The sequence below is a fragment of the Drosophila subobscura genome, chromosome E (assembly GCF_008121235.1).
Source record: "Drosophila subobscura isolate 14011-0131.10 chromosome E, UCBerk_Dsub_1.0, whole genome shotgun sequence".
In the NCBI taxonomy this organism is placed as follows: domain Eukaryota; kingdom Metazoa; phylum Arthropoda; class Insecta; order Diptera; family Drosophilidae; genus Drosophila; species Drosophila subobscura.
Genome location: NC_048531.1, coordinates 1,509,339 through 1,528,127, shown reverse-complemented (window position 1 = coordinate 1,528,127; position 18,789 = coordinate 1,509,339). Strand labels below are relative to the sequence as shown.

Below are 18,789 nucleotides of genomic sequence, written 5' to 3'. Positions count from 1 at the left end.
ATCAAAATAATAAGTAAAGAGGGACAGAGCGACAGAGCAGAGCTGCAGCATACTAGGCAAGTTTTCCCACTTCGACGGGATAGATACAAAAATATAATTTTTTCTCTCGGTGCATGGCCAGCCACCACAGTCCCGGGCTCCTGCAGTGTCCACTGTAATTCACGATTTCCTGCAGTAATTGAAAAGATATTCCCAAAGAGTAGTCAAGACAAGTTGCTGCCACCGCTGGGGCAGAGCAACATTTTGCTGAAAGCAAAGCGAATGAATCCACTGCAAGTCCGGGGCCAGGCAGTGCATTAATTATTCATGAGTTGTCGCCGAGGCTGGCACGCAGGCGACACAGACAGCGGCCACCGCGCAGCAGCAGCAGCAGCAGTGGCTGGAACTACAGCGACAGCAGCGGCAACATAATTATTCATGCCCGCTTATCGCCAGTAAGGTAGGCAACACCATTTTAACCACAAGCGGATTATAATTATCAACAGTTGCCATCGGTGGCACAGACACACACACACAAGGTGAAGGGGGAGGGGACAGGTCCGGGGCCAGTCAGTCAGTCACTCAGTCGCTACTTGGAGGCAACATTTTGCTAGAGATGCAATTGCAGTGCCACAGCATTTGGGCCTTGCTGCCGAAGACGATGGCGGTGGCAAGAGGCGCAACAACAAATATAATTACACGGCCAAAGCAGTGAGAGACGAAGAGAAAGAGGCACAGGTAGGGTTATGGCAGTGGCAGTTGCGGAGAGACAAAGAGAGACAGCTGCTTTAATTGATGTTGATTGCTATCAAAAACATTGCTGCTACCTCGCACTGCCTCTCGCTGCCTCTGCCACTTCCCCTGTCCCTACCACCGAAGTTGGCTACTTCTTTTGTGGGGGAAGGTGTGGGGAGTTGCTGGCGGTTACCCCTTTCCAAAGCGAAAGAAAACGAAAACTTTTCATTGCATGTCAAAGCCGCATCAATAGCAATTTTGGCCAAATAAAACATTAGCATTACTAAATTGTACTCGAGTAGCAACTACTTCGAAACGGAACAATGGACACGCTTCTGCCCACCCCTCTCCTCGTGACACACCACTAAATGACGATTGTGTCTACCATTTTTCATGCTGAGGGAGGGAGAAAATGCATCAGTAGGCAACTCAGCTAAGGGTAATGATACTTGGAATAAAATGACTTCCACAACTGAATGCAATAGAGTATTTTGACTCCTAGGTGGAGGATTCTAGCACCTTTAAGAAGAGAGTTTTGGCCACAGAGTCATTTGCCTCCTTATAGCCTTTGTCGTTCCCCACAAATCGTGGGTCGCACAGAGTGCCACGACATAATTTTACATTTTAATTTGGTTTCAACCCCCCACCCGTGGCCATTTTCATAATTTTGGGGAAAATATTACGGTCCATAAATCCCGTTTATTATCTGACATATGTATAGTAGTGCCGCTGCCTACGAGTTGATGGGGGTTCTGTGTACACATTGTGGGTCGCGCTGGCGAATATATTTATTTTTCCGGATAATTTGGGTGTAGTGCCTGGCCAGTTATTCCATGGTATTTGAAGCCGCATCGCTCCCCTCGAGGTGGGGGAAGGGCGGATGTTAATTGTCTCAAACAGCATGTGACTCCTGTTGTTCTATCGGCCTCTCGACGCGCAAACAATTATTGAGCAGTGGACAGTTGGGAAGAACGGGTAATCTGTTTGGCGGACGAAATAATCGAATTGTAATTCTCTTACAAAGGCAGAGAGAGAAACAGAAGCAGTTCAATTGGACGATTAAAGTATTTAAATTTTAATTAACATTTGAATTGCACGGCCCTCGGGGCTATGGCTGCTGTGACTCTGTGGCGTGGCGGCAGCCCCTGTTATGTTCCTGCAAAATGTGCAAAGAGAGGAGCAGCAACAAAGTAAACAAAGCTGCTCCCATCCTCTTGATCAGCACTCATCCCGCAAAAAAATCTCCTTGTCGTTCAGCATGCTATCGCTCTCCATCTCCGTCTCCCTCTCTTTATCTCGCTCTCTGCTGCTCTCTCGCTCTGGGACCGTCGGCAGCCATGTTTGTTGTATGGCGCTCTCTCATTAAAGCCTGGCTGGGTGAGCGAGATAGCCACATGCTGCTACAACTTTCGGCGCATGTTTTGCTGCGCATGCAAAAAGAAAGAAAAGGAAAGGAAAAGAGCAGAGGAGTCTGCTTCTGCTGCTGGAAGAGTGGGAAGAGATGAGAAGAGGAGTGGAGTGGAGTGGAGGAGCAAGGCGGAATGGAAGCCTTGCTCGTTGGCAACGCCTGCTGGCTTTTAGTTTGCCTTTTAAATGTTTAAACGATTAAGTCGAATTTTAATTTGGCCGCAAAGCATAACACGACTGCACTTCCACACAGCGCGGACAGACACACACAAACACAGTCACAATATCACACATAAGCAGGTATAGTTGTATGGCTGGGGGCGCGGACTTGAACTAACAGAAATGTAAAGCAGGCAATAAAGTGGCAACACGCTGACTCTGGCCATAAACAAAACTGAAACCGTTTTGGGGCGGGCGTTTCTGCTGTTGTTGCTGTCTGTTTAGAGATGGAAGTGCAGGCGATATGCCGATATGCAAATCGAGCCATGATTTATGATTTTTGTCTGTTGGTCGAGACGGCCCCCAAACTATGGAATAAACCAAAATGTGCAAATAAATGAGGAGAGAGGAGAACTTCGAATGAATATTCATTAGTTAGGGGTCTCTCGATGAAGCAGTTTTTGCGTTTGTTTGATTTTGGTCGACTTCAAATTTAAATCTTTAATAAAACAGAATCACAAAAAGAGTCGTTGAATATTTGTGCACAACCACACATTGAATGTACATCATACAGCATAAATACATATGTACATACATTGAATGCATACAAGTGTACACATCTATTGATAAGAAAGGCGCCTTAAAGGCGCTATTCCCTACCTGCCACCAAAACGGATAAGTGGAGCGATCGACTCTGTTCCCGGAGTCAAAGAGATGCCTGCACATTGTTCCTCTGTCTCTTGGTCCACTGTCTGCGCTCGTTGCTTTCCCTTATTAATGTTTCAAGTGTTTTATGATATGCATAATTGCTTGTACAGATACAGTTTTCTTCTGTCCGTCTACCCTCGACTGACCCCACCCGTCCGAGCCACTTGTCCATTCACTTAATTAAAATGCAAATGGAATTCTTCAAATTGTAGCTGTTTGGGAGAAGGAACTTTAGGGAAAAGGGTACATATGGATGCACATATTGTATAATGATGATGACAGGTTTCCCTTTTGCATGTTTATTTAGTTTCTGGCTCTCCTACAAGGTAAATAAAACAGAAGGTATAGTAGTTACGTTTATCTCTTTACGTCTCTGTGTATTTTCTTTGGAACTGGTTAGTCGCTCCCATTGACTGCCTAACCTTCTATTTATTATATCTCGATATTCTCTACCTACTGCTCCTTCACGTCCGCCACTCCTTGAGCAAGTTTCCACTGTTTTTTGCTGCTACCGAGTTTACGACGCGTGAACGGCAACAGCAACTCATCCGCAAAGCAGAGGCGACAAAATTTAAGAGTCCCGTACCCCCATCGCCCAATTCCTCCCCCTCTACTAAAAGAAGGGAAGCGATATTGCCCCTGCTTTGCTCTGTCGGCGGGCGGCCCCTACTCTCGTTCGTTTTGTTCTCTTCGGCTCTGTTTTGTTGGTTTTATTGTACAAGGCAGTTCCAGTGAATTTTTTGATGATATCTTTGAATGTTAACATTCACAAAAGCGTAAAAATTGTTTCCCCTCGGCGCTCTTTGCTCTTCAATTCGCTCCCCTCCATCGGTATTAGTTTCTATATCGGCTTTATAAGGCACTTTTTACTGTTGAACCTCTCTGCTGGACTGCTGGGCCCTTTTTCGTTCGTATGTACGTACCCCGAACGTTCTTCAATGTTTGTGTGTGTGTTAAGTGAAATTCTTTTGTGCCTCGAGAAGCGAAAATAAAATTCACACACTGCCGAACGTGCCCAACCAATGCTTTAGTGTGTGCGAGAAGGGGAAGAGAGGAAGAGGGAACAATGAAACTGGGATTTTGTGTTCTGTTGAACAGGGGAGAGACGTCTGCCCTGCTCTGCTTGTTCGCTTCGCCTCTACCTGGCGGGCACAATCTTTCACAACAGCAGCAGCACGGCGTCGAAGAAAAAAAAGGTGCAAAAGCAGCAACAACTACACAAAGTCGTACCGAAACCGAAACGAGCGACCCGACCGACCGACCGACCGACCGACCGAGTGTCGGAGTGAGAACAGTAACAGCAACAACAACGAAATACACCCAATGACAAGCTGCTCGGCAATTTGACATAATTTATACGTCAAATTACTGCAAATTGATGCTAAATGGCTTCAAATTGAATTGACTGGCGCAGAAGAGGAGAAAAAAATTGTATGTGAAGAAAAAAAAAAAAAAAAACAAACCAAAAACAAAATACAAAGTGTAGCGCCCAGGCAGCGAAACGGCAACAACAACAAAAAATCAGCAAAAACGATGCCTTATGTCTACAGCTATCATTGTTGTTGTTTAGGCTTTTGTTGCTGTTGTGTTCACTCAAACGAAAACATTTTGAATTTTCAGCGTGGGGGCATCTTGTGGGGCTGTTGCTGTTGCACTGTTGTCTTGTTGCTACTATGTATGTACATTAGACTCGAATGTTTGCCGGGGTGTACTTATAGATGGTGTGGAATGGAGATAGATTGTGGCTAAAGGATCAATATAAAAGACGAAATTTATCTTGAAAAGCACCTTTGGGAGCTTGCGGCTCTTACTGTCTGACCCTCCCCCCTGATCTCCGAAAACTTTAATAATTATAATTGGATATATGTTGTATGTACATATGTAGTTTGGATATATTCAAGACGAATTGTAGTTCCTTCAATGCTCAATATCTGGCAGATGTTTGTTGTTGCTTTATTCATGCGTATTGTTCGTTTTCAAAATCTAACCAACATGTTTATTTAGCTAGTAATTTTAAAAACCTATGTATAGCGGTTATGTGTATGATATATTAATGGTATCATTTGTTATGTTAAGTTAGGATATATTAAACGTTATGATACAAATATCTGTAGTTCGTTATTTTCAGGAGTCAGAATACAGTATATGCAAATATTTTCTTGCAAAAGCACTTTGACCATCAATAAATACCCTCAATGGCTTAAATAGTTAGAGTTCATTAAACCAAACGAAAACTTGGCAATTTTCCACTGACTCCGCGTTCCCCTGTTCGCACACTCTCCGAACACTCTGTTTTGTTTCCGTGTCTCGTGGGTCTGAGCAACTGTATAGCCCGGAGGAGGGGAAATATCGAAAAACAGCTCAATTCATGGCACTCCCACTCGACGCCTTTCACACCTGGCTCTGCCCACACACACACACACACACACGCACACACACACAAACAATAAGCGATGAGGAAAGGAAAAATCAATTCTCAGCAGAGCACAGGCAAGCGGCAAACATACAAAATGCGCGAAAAAAGAAAGCCACGAAATGTGCAAAGTATTAAAAATGCAACTGTCAACGAATACAACAAAAGAGTTGGCTGTTAACAATTTGCGGTGGTTGTTGCTTTTGCTGTTACTTTGTCTGAAGCTTTTCCAAACAAAATATTGAATTCAATTTAAAGCGCAAAAGGGGCTCAAAACTCGCCGACAATTGGCGTACTCTTGCAGAGGGTATTATAATATTTTCAACGCGGAGAGGGAAGAATCACAGATGTAGAGACAATCGGTGGATGTTCCACGAAGTGGAAAGGGTATTGGAGAAAGGCAGCTGAATGCAGGCAGCTGAATGCAGGCAGCACAGACCCGTTGCAAGGAGAGGCACAAGTCGAGACTCACAGTTGGAGTTGGGTTTGGGCAAAGTGAAAGAAAAGAGTTACAGTCGGATTATGACCATGCTCTCTGGCTCACTTACTCTCTTTATTCCCTTGATTGCAGGCCGCCCATCACCCGAGAGCACAGAGAGGGCGGCGGGCCTTTTACCGTAAACTGTCGGCGCAATTAAAATAAATTGAAACTGAACTTTTCTCTTCGGTTCGTGGCTCCGAATAACAGTTTTCCTGGGCAGCTGTCGCATAATTCATCAACTACAATATTTCGAGGGGGCCTGCAGCGCAGAGGAAGAAGTAAGGGGAAATTTAAGAAAAATTTGCGTGTGTGCCGTCGTCAGAAAAAGTTTTTCACTTTTAGCATCTTGATTGTTTGTCAGCAGTGGGGAAGAAGAAAAGGCAAAGCGGGATCAGGAGGTGGAAGGAACTCTGCCTAGTAGCCGGGCCAACAACGTTGCCTGACTGCTTGCCTGCCATGGGCTCGGGCTCGAGAGCACCCTCCAAATGAACGTTCCACAGTCGTACCACCACTGTCCTGTCCGTCCCTGACTGTCTTCTCTGTCCGTCTGCCAACCTATCTTCTCCTCTCATTACCCTCGAGCCGTCCTCTCTGGCTGTTCCGTTCGCTTACCCATCCCTTCCTTCTCCTGCACTGCGCTCCGCTCGCTCGTATCTGAAATTGTTCAACTTCATCAGCAGAAAAAAAGATGCTTCTGGCTGCTGGTGTGTGTGTGTGTGTGTGTGTTTCTCCCTAGGACTCTGTGTGCGCCAAATCACACCAAGACCCCTTCCCTTCTCCCACTCCCTCCTGCTTCGACTGTCATGAGTCTGAGCCGAGTCTTTGCTCCCTTGTTCTTTTTGTTTTCTTTCGCTGCAGCAGCAAAATACCCCGAGGACACGGAGCACTTGAGCTTGGGTTTGGGTTTGCGGATAGGTGAGGCAGTAGGAGGAGTTAAGCGGATGCATAATACGGAAAAATGTCTTCAAGGGACAGAGAGATAGAGAGAGAGAGAGGGAGATGCAGATGGATGAATGGAGATGGACGAACGATTCTCAAGCTGCTCGCTGCATTATTTGTTCTTTATGGTTCTTCCCTCCCCATTGTCCGCCGTCTCAACTGCACAGTGTGACAAAAACAAAGCAATAATCAGTTAAGGACAGTGTGCGGATACCTCAGGTATATGATGGAAAATGGAAATGGTCCAGAGTGTAGCACTCCGATATTAAATATCCAAAAACGGAGCAAGCAATCGGTTTTATTCCTTGGTGGAAGTATCCCAGTTTTCGTTTCCGAGTTGAGAATTTCCACTCGCAAGCATGTCCGTCGCTGGGCATGGCGAATGCAGGTTCGACGCGTACAGTGAGGCCTCGCGAATGGCCTCAGCGTGCAAGGAGTTTGCGGACCACCTGATTGTGGCCGAGTTCCTGCCGCATAACGATCGGGTGGCGTACCTCAACCTGCGCACCCTGGAGCAGGAGATCTACTGCGTCGAGCTGAGCTATGCCGGCTTCCGGATCGTGGGCTACGACTTTGACCGCATCGAGGACGAGGTTAGCAACTGCGACTGGGTCTACGTGTCCGCCCACCGGCTGCTCGCTGCGATCAGTCCGCTCTACGCGGAGGTGGCGGAGAGGAGTCGCCGTCACCCCACCAGCGGCCAGGGCGTGGCCCGCTGAGTGTCTGCTAAATTTCTGTCTGTTAATTGCTGCCAAAAGTGATAATTAAGCGGCTGTCGTCCGAAAACAGCAGCGGGAACCAGCACCAGCAGCCATTGCTGCAAGCACAACTGGCAGGTAAATGACTTGATTGCAATAATAAAGCTCCCCAGCCTGGGCACCGATTTGGAGCTGGGCTTTTGATTAATTGCTGCCAAGTGAGAGGACGAGTGGACGAGCCGCATTGGCAGGCAGCAGGCAGCAGACAGCAGGCAGTGGGCAGCGTGGATGGGGATGGCAACACTGCTGCTGCAAGTTGATTGACTCAACTTGTGCACTCTTCGAACCTTTTGTAGCAAAAAGTTAACAAGTTTTTGCCGTTCCACTTGACTGCTGCTGCTGCTGCTGTTGCTGTTGCCGTTGCTGCCAATGAAGATGCAGACATTGGATGGAGCACCCAACCCAAACCCAAACACAAACTCAAACGCGAAGCAAAGCCACAGCTTCATGCTCCATGCTCCATGCTTCGCCATTCCCTCTTTGCTGCTACTCCTCTACTAGAGACCCCTGTCTGGGGTCCATGCCAACTAAGGTTTTATCTAGTTGAGTCCATCTAGCTGCTTGCCGTCCGTCCCGCCGTTGTCTGCCACGGACAACGACAGAGTCAGAAGCAGAGACAGCGGCTAAAGCGACGAATGCTTGACACACACACACACACATGCACACGTTGCCTCATACTGTGGCACACACTTGGGAGATTGCTGGGCGAACGCATTTGCTCCGGCGCTCGTATCGGCCATGTCTATCTGGCCGGGCTCTCCACTTGTCTATGCTCGTATATTTGTCCATTGAAGCATGCAATTGATTGCTGCCACGGCCACTGCAGGCTCCCCCCCGAGACCTCTCTCCCCCGAGACCCTCCAGCACTGCACATCCGATCCTGCTGCGCTTTAATTGCCTTTTCATTGCAGCCCGTCGGCATTTTGCCTCTGTGCCGCGTCTCAGTATCCCTGAATCCCTGTGTCTCCCCGTCTTGCCGGATCCTCCTGTCTGCGTGTGTAATTTGTGGTTGTTGTTCTCTGTTAATGCATTACATGAATTTTAACAAGCTTTGCATTCTGACTGACTATCCGCCGCTGCATGCCCCCACGCCACGCCACGCCACGCTCTCCCCTTTCCCCGTGCCACTGCTGCCACGAAGGGGCGAACAAACCTGCCTCCCCATGCCGCTGTTTGTTTATTGTGGCCGCATCCCGTCGAATGCAGACATAATTTAACCTTTGCCTGCCCCGTCCCGTCCCGTCCCGTCCTGTTCCCCATCTTAATACTTTTTGCAAATTTTCAATCAATGAATTACCCCGCACGGAGTCTCCTGGCCTGGCGATGACCGAAAAGGAAATACCAGAGAGGAGTACTTTAAGTGCATACCCAATGCCACTGAATCGGCATTTTCATTGTTTCAATGAACCCACTAATTATTAGCATCTCGCATTCCAAGTGCAACAATTAAGCAAAATAATTCAGTCGAAATGTCAGGGCTAATGTGAGAAGCCCGAGAACTGATTGAGTTATTGAGAACACTTTCCCGCTGATTCTGGTGCCGATTAAACATCAGAATTCAATCCAAAAGCATGTCGGCAATTTCCCATATTTTGGAACATGAGACGAGAGACGAGAGACGAGAACGAGATTCAAATGGAAATCCGCGAGCTGCTTCCCCTCAAAGTGCAATCGCAAAATCGAATTGCAAAGCAAATCAAAACTAGTTTGCCCAATGGACGAGTATACCCCATTTCCATTTCCATTTCCAATTCCATTTTGATTTCCACCTCCATCCCCCTCTCCATTTTCACGGTTTCCATTGCGCTGCCACTTTTCCGTGTTGGTCGAACTAATTGGCTGAGTTTTTGGTTAATTAGCGCAAAGCAGAGACAGGCAACAAAACTCAATCCCCGGCAAAGCTCTCCCCCCCGTCCACCCGGCTGTCGTGCTGTCGGCCGGTCTGAAAATGAAATCTCTTCTCTGTCGTCGCACACACGCGCTCTATTGGCACTCACATTGGCAGCTATACTTTGGCGGCAGCGAGCCGTCAACACAACACCAGCAACAAATACACAAATTGCAACAACCACAACACCGATGGTAATATCTGTAGTGCCTCTAGTGGCAACAACAGCGACAACTAAAGCGGCGACATCGATTTTGTCTGGCTGAAAACGTTGTAATTATTTTATGCCAGATAACAATTTGATATTGTCACAGACCCGCAAAATGTTCACGGCGGACAATGCCAGTGCCACGGGCATGGGTATGGGCATGGGCAGGGGCATGGGCAGGGGCAGCGGGAGCGGCATTTCCCATATACTAATCGGGGTGCACCAAGTCGTTGTGTTCACTGTGTGGTGCAGAGGTAAAGAGCAAAGGAAACTGCTCGCTCCCACTGTTTCAGTTGAATGGCTGAAAAGCTGATTCGACTCAATAATTTCAGTCCTTCTACTTTGAGGTGAAAAACACATACTGCCTATGCATTCTCATGATTTGAAGAGGATGATTATTGCATTCAATTAAGTCAGTTATTCGATACACATATTCGTATGTAGTACGTGCTATGGCCAGTGTCGTGTGTAATGCGGCTGAACCGACGGATGGGAGGTCGGTACAGCGAATCACTCAGCGAAATTCGACCTATTTGAGCCCCGGGGTGTTATGCAGCTGTTTCCAATTGTCGATCCCCGCAGAGGACTTCATTACTCTGAGTTCCCATGCAAATCTTGCTCAACCGCAAAGTATGTGCATTTTTGGGTGCTGGCTGTGAATGGGATGGAAGGCGGGGGGCTGTCATCAGTTGACAGCCAGCAGGAGCAGAGGCAGCAGCATGGCATGGGCTGGTTGCAGCTTTTAACAATTTGCAATAAATTAGCTGCTGCAAGTGTGCAGAGTGTTCCCCTGAAAGGCAACTCGAATCGTACTTGGACAGGGGGGGAACGGCGACACATTGACACTTTTTCGACAACGTGCCTCTTCCGCTCTCCCCGTTCCTCGCTGCCCCCTAACACTTCAGCTAACACTTTGTGCCACAACAGTTTCCAAACATGTCTTGCCAATTTCACACTCGAGCTGCTTGCTCGACCACTGGGTGCTGCGGAGGCGATTCGGGTCGGGTTCTCGGACTTCTACCTCGCCAGCTCGAATCATCCGCAAGCCATTTTGGGACAGGAAGAACGACACTCGCAGCTGGAATTTGGCCCAAAAGCTAAGACCCTGGGACCAGGACCCAGCTCACATTTCTAGGAGGTTTTCATTCAACTTTATTTATCAGAACATCTTTGGCGTGACCTTAATAATGGCTTTCACTTCTTGGTTCACTTCTGGGTGACTGATGTTGGCCTTAATCTTGTAGAACCCGGCAAGAAGGACTTCAGGCATCCCTACACCATTGATGGTGCAGCGCGTCAGGGTGTAGTTTTTCTTGGGCCAGGGCGGCACGTATTGGTCCTCGTAGCGCGGCAGGTCGGAGCATTCGCCCAGGTTCTTGATCACCATGTCCCTGTAGTAGGTGTTTATGTACTCTATGAACGTCTGCCTAGGAATGGACATGGGCGTCAACTTGTAGTCACTTTCGGCACCGGTTGTACTCCGGTACAGTTCCAGCTCCACCTAAAACACATTCACAAACCGTGAATGCTGGCCCTTGTTTTGCAGAGTCTTCAAATAAATTATGATTACAACCAAAAGGGACACTCACCATGACGCTCTCATCCATATCGATGTTCCAGAACACGGTTCCCGTGAAGAAAAACCCTGCGCGTCCCACGCGTTCCATTCGCACGTCCACCTTCAAGAGGCCTTCGTTGGTGGAGTGCGCGCTGATCGACTTCGGCTCACAATCCCAGCTCGTCTATAGAACAGTTGATTGGACCGATCGAACCATTTACACTTTCAGACAGCACCTTTACAAATCCCTTACCTTTGCGGCACTGTCATCGTACAATGCCGAAATGATCAGCAACGGAATGAAGTACGAAAACATCTCACACAACTGTTTGACAGTTTGCGCGCTGACTCTAGCCTTATATAGAACCTATGTTGTGTATGTTGAGTCTAATTAGAGGATCCAATTATCCGGCAATTACAAACACGCATATTTCGTGTTTCAATGAAATTCTACAACTATTTTTTGTACGGAATCTGGATTAGAAATGGATTATGGCGCACTTAGCAAAGTTCATGGTTCCGTTTACATGGTTTAGTAAATTCCATTTTTTCGCTCGAGTCAAAGAAATCATAGTAATAGTTTGTCTGACAGAGAGATTTCCTGTCACATATTTTCATCTCTACAGACTTTGGCTTGATTGGCCAGACAGACAGGCATACATATGTATGTATATTGCGACTCTGGCTAGTCTCTGGTCACGATAACTCGATCAGCCATATATGTGCAATGAATTGTGACGGACTTCGCTGTGTCCGTCCCTCGTGCTGGCCCCTTTGGGGACTGACAACAACTGAGAATTGAACTGCATACACAGATGAGGACTAAGTAGACCTCAGTAGAATAAAAGCTTTGGAATTTACTTTCCTTAATTCGGTAGTAAGGATCAGTAAGTCATTGGGTTCACTTCCTTCCGGAAGGATTTCCGGCATCCCCTCCCCATTGAGGAAGCATCGGGTCAAAGTGATGGTTTTCTTGGACCAGGGCGGCACCGCGGTATATCGGAGCAGATTCCCAGATTCTTGACCACAATATCCTTGTAGAATATGTTTATGTAGTCTATAAAGGGTTGTAAAAGGGTTAGCAATCTGTAATCGCTTTCGGCACCTGTCTTACTACGATAGACCACACATTCCACCTGTGACACACTAGGCCATTCCCAAGACGCTCTCATCCAGATCTACGTTCCAGAACAAGGTTCCCGAGAAGGAAAAACTCGGCGTGTCACACCCGCTCCGTTCGCAATCCAACTTCAGGGGGCTCTCATTGGGGTAGTACTACGCACTGATCGTTTCGGACTCGCTTACCCGGGGGTTCTGTAGAGGACCTGTTTTTAAGGATTGAAATATTTACATTTATTGTGCCTGCCTTTAACCACAATCATCGGACAAAGCCGGAATGATGAGCGACAGAACAGAGTACGAAATCAGCTCCCACAATCGTTTGACATCTAGCTTTGATGGATTTGATTAGATAAATTCTCAATTGCCTCGAGGTTTCCCAGATGAAAGTTTTAATGGATTTCATGATAAAACAAAAATACAAAATACAAATATCCACTCAAAAAGGCTTAAAGAGAGATCTGGCTCATTGTTGACGATATTTTGTGCATAGGGGAAAGTATTGACCGTCTGTTCTTTATCAGAGAACTTTTGCGGTGACCTTGACAATGAGGGTAAATCCCCACTGAACCTGACCGCTTGTCGTGTAGACGATCTTGTAGAAGCCCTCGGGGGCTATTTCTGGCAGCCCCTCGCCGTTGGCCACGCACTTGTCGAGCTTGTAGACGTTCCTGGGCCAGGGCGGCGCGTAGCTGCCCTCGGACTGGACCAAATTGGAGCAGTGGCCAACGTTCTTGATGAAGGCGTCCTTGTAAAAGCCGTTCAAATACTCATAGAAGGGCTGCCTGGGAATAGACCAGGGCAGGATCTTATAGTCGCTCTCATCGCCCGTGATGCTGCGATACGCGTCCGCCTCGACCTAATCCGAGAGAGGTTGAGTGCAGTCAATAGTCCACCTTTATCCTCTGAGATCCCCCACCTACCATTGTGTTGTCATCCGCATCGTAGTTCCAATCGAGGGTCATGGAGAAGGCGAACTCGCCGCGATTTAGCCGATCGATCCTCGCTCCAATTTTCAGCAGGCTCTCGTCCGAACTGAAGGCAGTGATGGACACGGGCTCATATTCCCAGTTGCGCTGTTGATGGATGGTTATGGATGATTACAGATGGCTTGGGTATTATCCTGGGACATGTCATGGCCAACATACCTCACCCATGGAACTCTGCACCATTAAAATACCCATCCAAATGCCTGCGAAGGAGAACGGCACCGAGCAGGGGGGCATCTTTCCGAATTGAAACTGATTGCAGATCTCATCGGATAGCCCCTTATATAGCCGACGATCGGTGGATGTTCTAGTCGAATTCTGGCTGCACGAGGCCTCAGTAATTATCTAATTAATTATTTCCCCGCACCTTCCTGTCGAATGTACTACAATGATATATTGCGTGACCGAAACAAGAACTATTTTTTGGTTCTCCAGCCTTGTCACGGTGTCGTTCGTTGCTTTATTTTGTCAATTTTTCAATGGCCGCTACCTTAAGGACCACAGTGGAACCGTTAGATCACCGTTGAAGCGGAACACAACCCTTTAGAAAAAGAACTCAACAAGTTCCGGAGACCCATCGCTTTATAAAAGGAGACTTGTCGCAGGTTTTCCATTTCCACGGTTAAATTTCATGAATGTGTTCTGCCATTCCCCCCATCTACTGCTCCGAATTGAGACTGGCTGAAGATCAAATAGCAAAGTTAATTTTATAGCCAACGCTCAAGTGCTGAACAGCATGAATTTCTGTGGAATTGTTCGATGATGTTTCTAGATTCTAGAATGTAGATTCCACATAAAAACATGCATATGTGAAATAAAATGTTCTCCAGCATGTTCGTTGTGATTGAATTGGTATACCAAAAGAGCGTGGACCTTTACCTTTATTCGCAGATTTTTGAAAAAGAATTGCCTAAAATAATTTGGTTGTTACCTTGAGGACTAAGGTGAAACCCCATTCAGGCTGATTGGGTCCCGAGGTTATGAAGATAATCTTGTAGAAACCAGGCGGAACTACTTCCGGAAGCCCCTCGCCATCGAAGATGCATTTATCGACCTTGTAGGTTTGCTTCGGCCACGGCGGCTGGAACTTTCCCGTGAACTGCGGCAGATTCGAGCAGTGGCCAAGGTTCTTAATGATCACGTCCTTGTAGTACGTGTCGAGATAGTCGAAGAAGGGCTGCTTCGGGATGGTCCACGGCAGCAGTTTGTAATCGTTCTCCGCCCCAGAATCGCTGCGGTAAGCACTCGCTTCGACCTGCGAGGGGTATAAGAAGGTATTAGAAGATTGGATAGATGTTGCGTAGATTTGAGTGATTTCATTGGGTTGCCTGCCAACCATTGTGGTCTCGTCTGTATCGTATTTCCACTCCAAAATGGCCGTGAGGCCAAACTCTCCGCGCTTCAGACGATCGATTTTGGACTCGACTTTCAGCTGGCTCTCATCCGTGCTGTAGGTGGCTATGGACACGGGCTCGTACTCCCATTTTTTCTAGAATTCGAACGTTGATTTGGTGGACTATCTGTTGGGAGGGTAACTGCCTCCTCTACATACCCCACCGACGGCACCGCGGAAAAGTGCGAGCAGCAGCCAGATTTGTATGGTTTCGAAGAGCATGGCGCGCTCGACTTGCAGTTGGATCTGCAACAATGTGATTCGGGTGGAGTATTTATACCCCTAGTTGTAATTTTCGGGCTCTTGAATCACAGGGGAACCATCGTGTTTGCCGCCAATTAACAAGCCGCAATTATAGCATTAAGTGGACAAGATCATTGTCGATGCACGACTGTTTCCCGAACTGTGTAAGCCTGGCTTAATCCGTATCGATCGCCGGATCCCCCCATGCTCAATGAACACACAGTAAGTTTGGGACTCTCTTGTTTAATATTGTATATGTAGTACGGATAGCAATTTCTATATTGGTAAAAGAGATTTGTCCGTTCGCATAGGAATATCATCACATCAGTTTGTTAGTCAACTTCGTAATAATTGTTATTCCCCAGTCAACGGGCCCCGTAATGGAGAGGACAATCTTGTAGAAACCCAAGGGCAGAACTTCCGGGAAACCGTCGTTGTCGGCTACGCACTTATCCAATTTGTAGGTCTTCTGCGGCCAGGGCGGGACAAACTTGTCTTCGAATTGTGGCAGGTCCGAGCAGCTGCCAAGATTCTGGATCACCATGTCCTTGTAGTGGGTGTTCAGGAACTCCTCGAAGGTCTGCTTTTGAATGTTGAAAGGGACCAACTTGTAGTCACTCTCCTGTCCCGTCGAACTGCGATAGGCGACAGCCTCAATCTGATTGCGAAAGCGGATAATAATGCATCAATCACAAGCCCCTTTCACTTATACCTACCATGACCGTGTCATCGATGGCATAGTTGAAATCGATTGTGGCCGAAATGGCGAACTCGCCGCGCTTGACCCGATCGATTTTGGCCTCGATCTTGAGCATGCTCTCGTCCGAGGAGTGGGTGGTGATGGACACCGGCTCGTAGTCCCATTTGCGCTGTTCGATGGGAGTAGTCATTTGAGCAGAGTTTTCTTTTGGATGCAATATTTCATCAGCCACTGGCGGAGCTGAAGATATTTACCGCGCTGTTGCAGCTCTGCGCGATCAGAAGTAGCCCCCAAAGTCCAGAGAAGGAGTGCAGCGAACGGGGCAGCATTTTGGCGAAGTATTGTAAAATATTGACACAACTTTGTGGCTTTTATAGCGCTCACCTGCCAACAATCTGGTCCAGCAACATCATCTCTATGCACGATATGCATGCGATCCTCGTGTCAAAGGTTTTATATCTGGATTCAGTACGAAGCAATATTACATAACGCTACAATTGGGCGCTGGCGCATGAGTGCCATGGAAACAATAACGAGACCTCTTCTCTCTATTATCATCCGTTGGATTTTAGAGTTGCATAACGTAACCACAGAGACAAAGAGAGAGGGAGAGAGAGCCCTCTTAATTGAAGGCAACAAATTACCCGATGTCTCGGCGACATCAACAAAAGATCTGTCGAGAGAATAAAGTCATAAATGCTGTTGGCTGCCACTGTCAATGGATGGAAAGGGGATGGTCGCAGAGACACTCAAGTGATCAATATATCGAAGAGGCAATATAATGTGTTCCTACCTACCCCCTTGAAGACACCGTTTGCGTTTGCGTCTGCGTCCCCTTCCCGATCCCAGGCTTTCTTGCTTAGTTTCAGACCGACCCTCGTCTAAGTGGCATGATCGGCACTTGAGCTGCCTACACTTTGGGGCGTCGCAACGCTTTGTGGCGGTGGACATGCCACAAGCAGTGGAAAGGAATCTGCTGCTGCACTTAATTTAATTGAACGATGCGATCCGACTGTTTGCCGCCCAGGCCCTGTGCATCTGGAACCCAAAAAGCCGCCCCCCAACGCAATCGAATAATCGAATGTGTATGTGCATATTTATGTATGTATGTACTCATGTATGCATGTGCATGCATGTGTATGTCTATGCATATGTACATACATATGTGTGATCTTGTAAAAAATCAAATTATCGCGAATCGAATGATCAAAACAGAACGCGAATGTGTCTGTGAGTATTTCCGCTAAGGGATAAATGTGTAAGTATATGTTGCTATCCACTCTTTGCGGTCGGGAAGGGGCTTAGAGACGCTACTAAAAGCGCACTGGCAACTCCCTGGAGGCGTTTATTTAGCAACCGCAGAGGATCAATCGTGTACAGCAGCAGCAGCAGCAGAAGCAGCAGCGAAGATGATGACGATGACGACGACGATGAATCCGACCGAACCGACAACGATGTTGCCGTAAATCTTTAACTTCACCATGCTCCCCTCCTGCTGACGGTGGATGTTGATGCTTTTTGGCTTGGTTGTTGTTCTCGATGTTTAGTACGTGCGGACAGGGACTGAGACCATAACGAGAAGTCGTTCCACTACCTCTCTCTTCTCTCTCTCTCTCTCTCTTTTTTGATGATGGAAGGAGACGTGGGGTACACGTACAATATGTTACTAGCCGCAGACCCAATTTAAAACACGACTTGAACGATGACCGGCGCTGTCTTTGTGCCTTTCTTTTGCCGTGCTTCGCCTTCTTCTCTCTCATTCTTTTATACTTGCTATCTCTCTCTCTCTCTGTATTTTGCTTCGGTTACCTGCCTGCGGTTGCTTGTATGTAACTCCCCTCCCCACACTCCCACTTCCACCATGTTGTGGGCATCGGTCTCGGGGATTCATTGGAATGTTGAACGACAACAACATGGTTCGTTGGATCGGGAGGGGGGCACGGTAACAGCAACAGCAACGGCGGCTATTAGTAATTTATTGATTTGTCTAAATTATGGTGTGTTTCAATCTTGTTGTTTGTTGTATGCGGTGTTGCCGCTTCCAGCAACAGCACTAGCAAGCACTTAATGTGCATCCACATCCACATCCACATCTTGGCTTGTTGTGTTTTTGGGGCCCGTTGTCGTCGTTAATGACACATGCCAATTATGTACATACCACAAAACTCTTTGCCACCCACATGGCATGGAGTGTGGCGGCAAACGAGCGATTTTCTTTTTACTGAGTGTGTTATATGAAAGCTTTTACCAAAAAATATTGTATATGTAGTCTTTAGTCTCCAACGCCAGGCTAGGGAGTACCACTCTAAATAGGCTGGAATACATAATGCTCAACCCAACATGATCAATACTGTTTCATTCAAGAATTTGGGTAGTAATCAGAAATCTGTGAACTCCAAATAAGTACATACATTCTCTTGGGTATCTCTTACCAAATAATACAACGTTACACTCATCAGCTAAAAACATTTTTTGAGCACACCTTTGCTCTCATATCCAACCGCGTAGCTTTCTGGGACTAGTGTAATCACAAGTCGTCTACGAACTTCCATAACCATTTCAGAGCGATTTACAATTACAAATTTCATCAATTTTGAGGATGTTGAAGACCTTAACCTTGCCTGCAATCAATTTCGACCATCTTCTAAAGATAACGTTTTTCGCATAAAAAAGTATTTCGCATTTTCAGAGTTTTTATTCTAGTTAAAATGGTTAAATAAAATAAAAAGATTACATTTAACTTTTTTTTCGATTTAAGGACCTAAGTTTTTAATTAAAATTGTACTGGGCTGTTGGTAACTTTTTAAATTAATTGTTTCCTTTTTTTAAATTTGTTTTATAAACTTGCACCCAGCACTAATATTTCAATGAACAGCACAATTCATGGGTACCCGTCAAAAGTTATGAAAAACGAGAAGATGGAATGGAAATGTGTAGGGGCTTCTTTGTTTTTCGAATACCATCGTTCCAGTCTGTTCAAAAAGGTATCACTTGTTTGATTTAAAAGTCTGTAAGTGACTCAAAAAGGTCTTTTACCACCATTTTATTGAAAACGAGAAGGGACGTGTGAGACGCTTCTTACGCGTCACAACTTTTATACCCGGCACTCAGT

At 46.7% G+C, this 18,789-nt stretch overlaps 6 protein-coding genes across 8 annotated transcripts in view; 2 read left to right on the top strand and 4 right to left on the bottom strand.

Annotated features, from left to right (window-relative positions):
* LOC117891859 (uncharacterized transmembrane protein DDB_G0289901) overlaps positions 1–18,789 on the top strand; it is an 83,709-nt gene that overhangs the window by 52,173 nt on the left and 12,747 nt on the right. The window lies entirely within an intron of this gene.
* On the top strand, positions 7,143–7,622 carry LOC117891865 (protein GSKIP homolog). Its single transcript, XM_034797627.1, has one exon. It carries the CDS (start codon positions 7,181–7,183, stop codon positions 7,538–7,540), a length of 360 nt encoding a protein of 119 aa, XP_034653518.1. The 5' UTR covers positions 7,143–7,180; the 3' UTR covers positions 7,541–7,622.
* Positions 10,820–11,549, bottom strand: LOC117891864. The gene is made up of 3 exons (XM_034797626.1): positions 11,487–11,549; positions 11,265–11,417; positions 10,820–11,176 (listed from the first exon to the last, which is right to left on the bottom strand). The coding sequence occupies exons 1-3, from the start codon at positions 11,547–11,549 to the stop codon at positions 10,835–10,837; spliced, it is 558 nt and encodes a 185-aa protein (XP_034653517.1). The 3' UTR covers positions 10,820–10,834.
* Positions 12,789–13,663, bottom strand: LOC117891861. Its single transcript, XM_034797623.1, has 3 exons — positions 13,501–13,663; positions 13,276–13,428; positions 12,789–13,211 (listed from the first exon to the last, which is right to left on the bottom strand). The coding sequence occupies exons 1-3, from the start codon at positions 13,576–13,578 to the stop codon at positions 12,873–12,875; spliced, it is 570 nt and encodes a 189-aa protein (XP_034653514.1). The 5' UTR covers positions 13,579–13,663; the 3' UTR covers positions 12,789–12,872.
* LOC117891863 lies at positions 14,225–14,966 on the bottom strand. The gene is made up of 3 exons (XM_034797625.1): positions 14,894–14,966; positions 14,678–14,830; positions 14,225–14,596 (listed from the first exon to the last, which is right to left on the bottom strand). The coding sequence occupies exons 1-3, from the start codon at positions 14,954–14,956 to the stop codon at positions 14,252–14,254; spliced, it is 561 nt and encodes a 186-aa protein (XP_034653516.1). The 5' UTR covers positions 14,957–14,966; the 3' UTR covers positions 14,225–14,251.
* On the bottom strand, positions 15,230–16,033 carry LOC117891862. The gene is made up of 3 exons (XM_034797624.1): positions 15,932–16,033; positions 15,694–15,846; positions 15,230–15,635 (listed from the first exon to the last, which is right to left on the bottom strand). The coding sequence occupies exons 1-3, from the start codon at positions 16,004–16,006 to the stop codon at positions 15,297–15,299; spliced, it is 567 nt and encodes a 188-aa protein (XP_034653515.1). The 5' UTR covers positions 16,007–16,033; the 3' UTR covers positions 15,230–15,296.

What these genes read in the sequence shown, in the direction of transcription:
- LOC117891865 (XM_034797627.1), top strand. Translation starts at nt 7,181, where the DNA reads ATGTCCGTCGCTGGGCATGGCGAATGCAGGTTCGACGCGTACAGTGAG.
- LOC117891864 (XM_034797626.1), bottom strand. Translation starts at nt 11,549, where the DNA reads ATGTTTTCGTACTTCATTCCGTTGCTGATCATTTCGGCATTGTACGAT. An exon ending in ACGATGACAGTGCCGCAAAG is followed by an intron (nt 11,418 to 11,486) that starts GTAAGGGATTTG and finishes ACTGTTCTATAG; the next exon opens with ACGAGCTGGGATTGTGAGCC. An exon ending in ATATGGATGAGAGCGTCATG is followed by an intron (nt 11,177 to 11,264) that starts GTGAGTGTCCCT and finishes AATGTGTTTTAG; the next exon opens with GTGGAGCTGGAACTGTACCG.
- LOC117891863 (XM_034797625.1), bottom strand. Translation starts at nt 14,956, where the DNA reads ATGCTCTTCGAAACCATACAAATCTGGCTGCTGCTCGCACTTTTCCGC. An exon ending in TCCGCGGTGCCGTCGGTGGG is followed by an intron (nt 14,831 to 14,893) that starts GTATGTAGAGGA and finishes TTCGAATTCTAG; the next exon opens with AAAAAATGGGAGTACGAGCC. An exon ending in ATACAGACGAGACCACAATG is followed by an intron (nt 14,597 to 14,677) that starts GTTGGCAGGCAA and finishes TACCCCTCGCAG; the next exon opens with GTCGAAGCGAGTGCTTACCG.
- LOC117891861 (XM_034797623.1), bottom strand. Translation starts at nt 13,578, where the DNA reads ATGCCCCCCTGCTCGGTGCCGTTCTCCTTCGCAGGCATTTGGATGGGT. An exon ending in TGCAGAGTTCCATGGGTGAG is followed by an intron (nt 13,429 to 13,500) that starts GTATGTTGGCCA and finishes ATCCATCAACAG; the next exon opens with CGCAACTGGGAATATGAGCC. An exon ending in ATGCGGATGACAACACAATG is followed by an intron (nt 13,212 to 13,275) that starts GTAGGTGGGGGA and finishes CTCTCGGATTAG; the next exon opens with GTCGAGGCGGACGCGTATCG.
- LOC117891862 (XM_034797624.1), bottom strand. Translation starts at nt 16,006, where the DNA reads ATGCTGCCCCGTTCGCTGCACTCCTTCTCTGGACTTTGGGGGCTACTT. An exon ending in CGCAGAGCTGCAACAGCGCG is followed by an intron (nt 15,847 to 15,931) that starts GTAAATATCTTC and finishes CCCATCGAACAG; the next exon opens with CGCAAATGGGACTACGAGCC. An exon ending in CCATCGATGACACGGTCATG is followed by an intron (nt 15,636 to 15,693) that starts GTAGGTATAAGT and finishes TTTCGCAATCAG; the next exon opens with ATTGAGGCTGTCGCCTATCG.